Raw genomic sequence first — 10,038 nt, 5'->3', positions numbered from 1 at the left:
AGTGTATCAAGTGAAACTATAAGAACAGCCCAGCCTTTCGGCAGACCACGTGTATCCCAACTTTGCTGATTACTTCAAAGTTTAGGCTCTCCTCTGACTAATTTAAACCTCTGGCGGAGGAGTCTCGGTGTCCGCCTGATTTCCCCTATTTGGAAAGGACTAATTCTTCCAGTTAAAAATATCTGATCTTCTCTTCCATCACAAGACCGCCCTGCTATGACAGGCACTTGGCTCCGTGATATCTGCTGCCACCCAGTGAATCTCCAGATTCGGAACCAAGACTGATTGGAACCATTGAGAATTCAGCCTATTTTCCCTCAATATTGATAGTAAAAATGAAACAGTTCAATTTATATTAACGCTGGGCATTCGTTAAAAAAATTATAGATGCTATTTAATGTTTTCAGTTGAACTACAGTCAGGCAGTACTCCGACTTAAAATATTACATGACAGCTATGCACCCCAATCGATCTGCATTCCATATGCAATAGTTAATTTCAAATATAACACAGCTAACAATCGCGAACAATGCGATCAATATAGACCCATCGATCAATGACACGTTGTCGTTTTGTTAATACGATCATTTTAACCTAACTCGCGGGGCGAGAAACCCATGGGATCCAGTAGAACACCGGTTTTACACCCCGCTCAACTGACTTCGATAGAGAGTAAAATCGGGTGGGGTGTACAATGAGCTTTGCACTTGATCTGGTCAGTTTCCCGACGGGCCGGATAGGTTAAAATTGCCCTCGGCCCCTGCCCAATTATCGACATCCCCTTGACTAAGGTGGCCTAATCCGGATGGTTTCCGTTTCACGCTTTGCTTCCCGCAATTTTTTGCACACTCAGCAGAAGTTTTTATTTTTGCTTACCGCGATCTGATTTGCTGCTGGAGAAAGCCGACGTCGGCTGAATTACGAAGGTAAATTTACAGACCAAGGGACATTTATACTGTCGCCGCTGCCGAAGTCAGAAGTAGAGGTTGTCAAAAATTAAAAGCCGAGGTAAGAAAAGATTGTGTACGTTTATTTCAACAAATTTACATCGCAGTAAGCCGAACGAGGATCGGAATAAAATGGCACGGGAGTGCATTATTGCAACATCATATTGATGAAATGTGCACTTATATTTCTGCCTTTGGAGTTGTTTCCAACGCACTTCACCATACAGCGAGTAAAGTCCTTTAGATAGATTGGTAACACGTTTTGACTACCTAAAAGAGGCCCCGAGGAGTGGAAAGGTTTTCAAGTCTATTGGGATTTATGTACCGAATCCTTAGTAGTTTATATGGATGTGCAGTTTGTGTGACTAACGTTTGAATGTTTGGTGTAAAGTGTGCGTTAAAGAAGGTGGGGTACCTTGTCGATAAGAAGCAACAGATTTCAATGCTGACTTGGGCGACCCAACGCTGTCAACCAGTTGCAACAATATCTTTGCTCTTAAATGTCAAACTTATTTCAATTAGATTATCAACTTGAAATTCATGTTCAAAGAGGCGAATATGTTGTGCAATTTTTTTGCTTTATATATTTAGAATTTACTTTCAAAAACGATCCCTTCGGAGCTTTTAAGATCAGGGTAACGTTAGATGGCAATAGGAAGATGTCATTGTATAATAAAACAGCGGGTGTTCTGACAAATTCTGATTATATAATTCATTTGCCTCCCTGATACTCTGTTACTAATTTATTTTTTCAGATTATAAAATGCATTCACTTCCCGAATATTCTGTTACTAATTTGTTTGTTTAGAGCCTTCAAGATTGAGCTTGATAGATTTTTGTTAGGTTATGGGTATCAAGGGATATGGAGCTACTGCAGGTAAATGGAGTTGAGGTAGAGGCTGGGTATTCTGCCATGAGTGGCTCACCTCCTGTCTCCACCACTTACAAGGCACAAGTCAGGAGTGTGATGGAATACTCTCCACTTTCCTGGATGAGTACAGCTGCAAAAACACTCAAGAAGCTCGACACCATTCAGGACAAAGCAGCCCACTTGATCAGCAGCCCATCCACCACCTTAAACATCCACTCCCTCCACAATCAGTGCACTATGGCTGCAGTATGTATTATCTACAGGATGCAGCAACTCACCAAGACTTCTTCGATAGCAGTTCCCAAACCTGCAACTTCTACCACTTAGAAGGACAAGGCCAGCATGTGCATTGGAATACCATCACCTCCAAGTCACACACCATCCTGGTTTGGACATATATCGCCACTCCTTCATCATCCCTGGGTCAAAATCCTGGAACACCCTACCTAACATCACTGTGGGAGAACCTTCACCACACGGGCTGCAGCAGTTCAAGAAGTTGGCTCAACACCACCTTCTCAAGGGCAACTAGGGATGGACATTAAATGCTGGCGTTGCCAGCGACACCCATATCCCAAGAATGGAATTTTTAAAAGTTCTAATTGTTGGAACTGGTGTAACTTAAAAAGTTAAGCTATTTAGTTTTTCTGGTTGGGTATTTGACATGAAATTCAACAAGGACTGGAACACCCTAATGTTTTGCTACCGACTCAGTGCTGGAATTATGCCAGCCATAATATAAGAGGCAGCAGCTGACTGTAGCTTGAGAGTGCCTGAAGGAGATAGAAGGGTCGGGATGGCACTTTAAAAGGTTACAAGATGTATCGCAATGCTCTGTGCTAAATTTAGTAGCAACATTTTAAGATTGTGCCCTTAGAACAACCATTTATAGAAAGATAATCTTTTTGGCTGCAGTTATACAGCGCATACTGGTGTGAGAATGGGCCAATGGTCTGATGGACCAGGGTTATTACTGCTACTCAGCTCTTATTGCATTTGCTCAGCAATAGGAAAGCTGGTTCTGAGTCCTAGGACGTATGCATATCCTGGACGTTGGCATCACGGTGTATTCACGTATAACTGGTCCTGTATAAATCACACGAAAGAGGTTAGAAATCTGTTTGGATTTTCGGAGAAAGTAGAGGATTCCTTTTCAAAGTAAAACAACCGGAGAAATAAACTGCAAAATGCTTCAGGGTCGTCACATGATGTCCAGAACCCCGACCCGGAGGAGTGATACTATTGCCTCCGCATTGGAAATGGATATAAACCCCATTGCCGGAGGGGCTTCACTACTCCTGATTTAATGCGCTCAGGAGTTCGACTGCCTGATCTGACCCGAGTTACACTTTCACTTTTGTATCACTACAAGATACACGTCTACTTAATGGAAAAAAAAACCCTGGTATAATCGCATCCTGAAACAGAACCAACACTTGGTTCTTTAAACATTCAATTACTGCATTACATGAACCTACTGTGACATTTCCTGTCAGCCAGACTTTGGTGATGCGATGCATGTCCATGTGTGGACTTAGATCCAGAGTCATCTTTTGGAGCATTTTATTTAGAGCTGGGGTCGGGTGATGAGTGTTGGTATTGATTTATTCCTATTTATAAACTTGTTATACCTTTGAAGTACTTCTCATATTACAATACAGAAGTAATCTTCATTTTTTTTGGATAGGCCTATAATTGCTGGCAAAACAAAAATAAAGATAGCTGTAAAAGGTGCTTCAAGGTCCAACAGTGATAGTTGTCCATTTGGTTTGCTTTAAGCTCATTTATTGGAGACAGCATTCCTTTGTTAGACTTTCAAAATATCATTCCAATATCAATAGTTTTAACTCCCCCCCCCCCCCCCAATGGTGGTGCTAAGGCCTAAGGTATGGCGACTTGAGTAAAGTACCAGTGCTACAGCTACACATGTACTGGTGTCTGTGCGGCTGTAGCACAGAAGAATTCAGTATCTTCAGAAAAGGTAGGGAGCAAAGATATAAACCAATTTGATGGAAGGAAACCAAACTATCTGTTCATAGCAATATAAAGTACTGCTGAACATATTCTTGAAGGACCATTTTATCTTCCATCATTTAGAAAACTATGCTAAACAAAACACATCTCCTTTACCAAAACAATAGACATCAAACAAAGAGTGTCAAATAAAGAGAAAGAAGCTGGAAATAAAATGGCCACAAACATTCAGAATCTTTTATTTGGATATACATGATGAATCCTATGCGCTTGGGGGGAAAACAACTAGAAAATCTTCAATTTTCACAGAGGATAAATGTAACACAAAACACCTGCTAGTGAATACCACGGTGTACCTGACAACACAGATTTTAAAAATCCCTAACCTAACTATTAAAAAAAAAACCCTAACATACAGAAATTATAACTTATGCAAAGAAATCGGAGATATAGTTGAAATGCTCTACTTAAGACAGTTGTAGCTTGAATGGGAATGCATTTGGTTACAATTAAATCTTATCCCTTGGCTGGATGGCATTTTGTCACAGGATGTGTAACAAATTGTTCTCCCATTGCCTATATAAGTATTACAAGAGGTGCAAAGCATTCCACTTCATTCATCATGATATTATCGACACGTCATGTTTATCTGAATGCTGCTCCAACAGCATTTAATGGGTGATCTGTGCAGGAAGTACCTATTCATAGAACCTTGGACAGGGGCTGACAGAACACTGGGTGTACCTGCTCGAACATAGGCACGAATTGCTGCTTAGATATGGAGTTAAGATATAGATCAGCCATGATCTAATTGAATGGTGGGATAGGATCAAGGGGCTGAATGGCCTACTCTTGTTCCGATGTTCCGTCAATGCTGGAAGTCTGAAATAAAAACAGAGATAGCAGGAACTATGCAGCAGGTCTCTCCAGCATCTGAAAGGAGCAAAAAAGCAGATGAATATTTCAAATGTAGATCAGGACATGAACTTCATCTGCAGCTGCTTGTGAGATGTCTACTAGTGAAGAGAGCTGATGACACGGTTAACTTTTACCACTGGTTAAACATAGGATGGAGGTAGCAAAGGACACCTCACGCTCGGTTGTTGTCAGGCTTCACGTTGGCTCCTTTGGTACAACAGGCGGCACAAAGCCAAAATAGAAGTACGCTCATTTGTGCCAAAGGTGCAGTATAAAGACAGCATTAATGTTTAAATGGACATTGGATCCATCTGAGCTGAAGAATTTTATATCTCTTTGTCCCGCTGGTCCCTGCAACCCTTCCGAAACTGGAAGGTGGTTTCAGTAAACAGGCAAAAACTAAACTGGGCTACTGCTATTGTGGTTCTGGATTTCTCTCTGCTAGTGTGCATATTTGTTTTATCTTGCTTCAAAGGTCACTGTACAGACGATTTATTTCTAGCTGAGAAGAGTCTGAATCATATCGCATGTGCACCTCGACCTACCTCTCTGTAGGCCACATCACTAAACCAGTTCTCTTCCCTTTCAGCCAATGACAGAACAACAAGCAGACGCGAGGTCTTACCTCAGCGAGGAAATGATCGCTGGTGAGTGGAAGAGTATCATTCCCATTGACGATGTAATATATTATATATAGTAACTCAAGGGAAGAGGCTGGTTATTATATTGCATAATATTTCAGGACATCTGACTTGTTGGAATTAATGCACGAACCTGATGTCCCCATTGCTTCTGGGTCTGTCAGCTGTGGTTCAGTTGATAGCACTCTCACCTCTGAGTCATGAAGGTTGTGGGTTCAGTCTCCCTCTAGGAATCCAGGCTGACATTCCATTGCAGTACTGAGGGAGTGCTGCACTATCAGAGGTGCCATCTTTTGCATGCAGTGTTAAACCAAGGTCTTGTCTGCCCTCTCAGGTGGACGTTAAAGATCCTATTACACTGTTCTAAGAGTGGGGGAGTTATCCTTAGAGTCCTGACCAATATTTATCCCTCTACCAGTGTCACCAAATCAGATTATCTGGCCTTTATCACTTTGCTGTTTGCGGGAGCTAGCTGTGGCTGCAAATTGGCTGCCGCGTTTCCTACATTATGAGAGTGACTAAACTTCAAAAAGGTACTTCATTGGCTGTAAAGCACTTTGGGACATCCTGAGGTCATGAAATGCAAGTCTTTCCTTTTCTGAGTAAACATTTCTATTTAGTTTGCATGCAGATTTTGGGGAGCCAACGTTTACTTTGCCCGTTGCACGACACAAGCCAAAGAACTCTGGAATTTTAAAAAATCGGAAAGAATAAAACACATATAATCTTTATATATAATATACACAAATGTACTCTCATTCTGTGATATTTCTTCAACCGGTCCAGATGGAGCAGCCAAGACAAGTACTGTAGATAATACAGCCCTGCACGGGGTTGGAAGCTGGTTACAGGAGTGAGGAGACAATCATTTTTAAAAGGTGACATGGAAGAGATGATCCTGTAGGTCCATTGAGTGGCTAGGACTCTGTAGAGCTTAGAATTGTTTCAGGACTTTGGCCAAGGTCTGGGATAGGTTTTGATCAATTTGGAGCCCTAGTGGAGTTTGGATGATATTTTAAATGAACATTATATGAATCCAAGATCTGCTTAGAATGTTAAATGGGGTGTATCAGATGCTACATCGAGGCACGTATCAGATATGTGTATATTAACAATGTAAAGCCTGTAACACACCAGAAATAAAAAATGAACAATTTAATATAAATAATAATTTATCAAACTATTTTAAACATATAAAATATATAGTTTTGCTTTGAATAGGATAACCAGGTAATATAATGTTGTGCGCACACTCTAATCTTGTGAAAGAAAGAAAGAGCTCACATTTATACAGCACCTTTCACGACCTCAAGACATCCCAAAGCGCTTTACAGCCAATTAAGTACTTTTGAAGTATAATCACTGTTGTAATGTAGGAAATGGGACAGCCAATTTGCGCAAAATAATATAAGATAAGAACCCTTCTCAGGAGGCATCAAGGTAAAAACAGTGACTTCATACAGACCAGAAGGTCTCAGATTTGAGTCCATGTGGAATTACTTGATATCAGTAGTAGGGGTAATAGAATGATGAACGGCACTCTTAGGTTAAGGAGCAGAAAATTAGCCACACTTCCTCCTCTTGTTCACCATCTAATAACCCCTGCTGGAGGTTCTCTGGTATGAATGTCATGTGAGGAAGGGATCATACTTGCTGTAATGCCAACCATGGCCAACACTCATTGTCTAGGCTTAAGTGTGAAGAATGGCAACTTGGTTTAGGTACAAGGTATTCAGGAAAGGATGGGGGAGAAAATAGCTAGAAAAAAATGGGTGACTTATATCAGGAAGGCATATGAGTTACCTGGGATTGCATGATTGCTAGTTAATCAGAAAACATTTCAAGGTAATGCACAACTTGGTAATTTCCCATTTGCATGAATCCACTTCTTCCCTAATAATTGCAGAATAGTACACCCTGCTACTCTATGATTGATATCTTGGTTTCCCACAAGGTAGTCAAATCTCAGATGGCAACAGTCCTCAGTAACAACAGACCAGCACTGCCTTTACCTAAACTACATGTGAACTGCTATCCAAGGATGTGCATACTTTGACCCATCCAAAGCCCACACTTCTGTAAAACAAAGTAAAAAATTGTAAGAACATAGCACTAATTACTTACATTTCTTTTCATAGAGTTTAAGGCCGCGTTCGACATGTTTGATGCTGATGGTGGTGGTGACATCAGCACCAAGGAGTTGGGTACTGTGATGAAAATGCTGGGCCAGAATCCCACCAGAGAAGAGTTGGATGCCATAATTGAGGAAGTGGATGAAGATGGTAAGAAAGTATTTGTCAACAACACTTAGCAATTTGGCCTTTCTCAGACATTGGTTGTTTATCAAATGTTGGTGGTTAAAAATAGACAGAACTTATACTTTGCTGGTCCTCTTATCTTAGCAAGCGGTACCATTGACTTTGAAGAGTTTTTGGTGATGATGGTGCGCCAGTTGAAAGAGGAGGCGAAAGGAAAGTCTGAAGAAGAGTTGGCAGAATTCTTTCGCGTTTTTGATCAGTAAGTTTGAACTTTTACTACGTTGGCAGAACTACAGTTATACAGAAACTGCATTTTGAGGCAGTTGTTTCTACAATGTACACAATAGAACGAAAGGACATAGCGAAAGACCAGTACAATAAGTGGAACACCAATATAAAAACAGAAAATGCTGCAAATACTCAGCAGGTCAGTCAGCATTTGTGGGGAGAGAAACAGAGTTAACGTTTCAGGTCGATTACCTTTCGTCAGAACTGGAAGAAGTAAGGAATTAACAGTTTTTAAGCAAGTACAGAGCCAGGGAAAGGGTGGGGGTTGGGACAAGGGAAGGGGAGGAAAGAACAAAAGGGATGTGATAGGGTGGAGGGCAGGAGTGATTAAATGACAAAAGGGATGATGGTGCAAGGAAAAGGGGGTGGTAATGGAACAAGTAAAAAAAATAAAACATGGGTCTAGAGGCACTACAAATGGCAACAGTAGAACCATCACCAGCACCTGCTATCTGAAAAAATTTGAGCAGTGGTTATGATCTGAAGTTATTGAAATCAATCTTGAGTCAGGAAGGTTGTAAAGTGCCTAATCAAAAGATGAGGTGCTGTTCCTCGAGCTTCTGTTGAGCGTCATTGGAACAGTGTAGGAGACTGAGGACAGAGGGGTCAGAGCAGGAGTGGGTTGGAGAATTAAGTTTGCAACTGCCCCAAGGGCTGAAGACTGGACATCTCTGCCAGAACAGTACTGTGTAATACAGGTCAGCGATGAAACACTTCCACCTTGTTACTTGAAGTGGAGGTGTACATTCACGAGCCTGCCAGCAATAGCAATGTTGAAGACCAAGGATTATGGTTCATATGTTCAATCAGAGTAGAAGGCATAACATTTTGGGATACAGTTTATGAGTAATTTGAGACATGATGTGGTAGTAAGTGTTGCATGCTTGGGAGGAACAGATGATATTGGACCTATAGTTCCCAAAGCTCTCCACCACTGCGGGGGTGGGGGGGGGGGGGTCCTCACAACATGTCTGGGTCTTTTGTAGACTAATTGACAGAGATTGATTGCTATGATTAGCCAACAACTCCATTATCATTGTATCATGTGACTCTCAGGATGGTAGAAGGTGAATTAGATGGACCATGGTCTTTTTTTGTCTAGCAATTTCTATGTTCCTAAGGCAGATGACATTGCTGAATTGGTGACATTTGTACTTTGCATGTTGATTCCAGCAACTGTGATGGTTTCATTGATCGTGATGAGCTGAGAGATATCCTGCTAGCTTCTGGGGAGCAAGTTACAGACGAAGAAGTTGATGAACTCTTGAAGGACGGGGACAAAAACAATGATGGCAAACTTGACTTCGATGGTATGTACACAAATAGCAAAATGAATAAAATTCCAGTTGGGATGTTATTAAATTTAATTTCTGGGTATGTCAAATGAGTAAGTTTTCAATCAAACATCTTTTCCTTCCTTTTACAGAATGGTTGAAGATGATGGAAAATGTTCAGTAAATGACCAACATTCCTCAACAATCCGTCTTACTGTCTCATTTCTTCAGGAACCTTTAAAGTGTCACCTCCCCTCCCCCTATACAAATTCAATTACTCCTTTTGACTTATGGCTCGGCTCTGCTTCCAAGATCAGCAAACTTAAATCATTTAAACAACTTAACAAATCGTGTATTGTTCTATCCCATGCCACATTTTTGATGCCCTTCTGCAACCAACTAATCAGACATCTGAAATATATGTGAGGGCTGCAAAGAATGCAAAATCTGTTAGACAGGACTGGTGCTATACATCAAGATTGCTAGCATAGCTGCTACAGTTCACTCATACAGAGGAAAGAGTAACCTTCTATGTATGAAACTCTTAATGATTTTGCCAGAAGCACAGAACTCAGTACCGTATATTCCAAAACCTGTCCTAATAAAGTTAATGTAATCTTTTTCAGCCAGTTGCTGTCGCATTTCATTTGGTGCATGACATACTTAGAATTCTCTAGATTTTTATTCTCCATATTCAACAGGTGACAAAGTTCAATGGTATCCTTCCAGTGTCGTCTCCTCTCTTTATCTTGGTATTTCGCAGACTATAGAACAACATGCCAGTATTTGTCAAAGTTCACTCAAACGCTTGTTATAAATAAACTATTGGGTAATTCTTTTTAATCTTAAAGACAGAAGATAAGATGG

The 10,038-nt window shown here is 40.8% G+C and overlaps 1 protein-coding gene across 1 annotated transcript; it reads left to right on the top strand.

The window, feature by feature from the left end:
- The first annotated feature begins 899 nt into the window (after positions 1-899).
- On the top strand, positions 900-9,796 carry LOC137335322 (troponin C, skeletal muscle-like). Its single transcript, XM_068000639.1, has 6 exons — positions 900-1,008; positions 5,300-5,357; positions 7,490-7,633; positions 7,754-7,868; positions 9,071-9,207; positions 9,324-9,796. The coding sequence occupies exons 2-6, from the start codon at positions 5,303-5,305 to the stop codon at positions 9,353-9,355; spliced, it is 483 nt and encodes a 160-aa protein (XP_067856740.1). The 5' UTR covers positions 900-1,008; positions 5,300-5,302; the 3' UTR covers positions 9,356-9,796.
- The last annotated feature ends 242 nt before the right edge of the window (positions 9,797-10,038 follow it).

The sequence above is a fragment of the Heptranchias perlo genome, chromosome 19 (assembly GCF_035084215.1).
Source record: "Heptranchias perlo isolate sHepPer1 chromosome 19, sHepPer1.hap1, whole genome shotgun sequence".
In the NCBI taxonomy this organism is placed as follows: domain Eukaryota; kingdom Metazoa; phylum Chordata; class Chondrichthyes; order Hexanchiformes; family Hexanchidae; genus Heptranchias; species Heptranchias perlo.
The sequence above is the reverse complement of the archived record's forward strand: the minus strand, read 5'-3'. Positions and strand labels throughout refer to the sequence as shown.

What these genes read in the sequence shown, in the direction of transcription:
- LOC137335322 (XM_068000639.1), top strand. Translation starts at nt 5,303, where the DNA reads ATGACAGAACAACAAGCAGACGCGAGGTCTTACCTCAGCGAGGAAATG. An exon ending in CAGCGAGGAAATGATCGCTG is followed by an intron (nt 5,358 to 7,489) that starts GTGAGTGGAAGA and finishes TTCTTTTCATAG; the next exon opens with AGTTTAAGGCCGCGTTCGAC. An exon ending in TTCTTTCGCGTTTTTGATCA is followed by an intron (nt 7,869 to 9,070) that starts GTAAGTTTGAAC and finishes TGTTGATTCCAG; the next exon opens with CAACTGTGATGGTTTCATTG.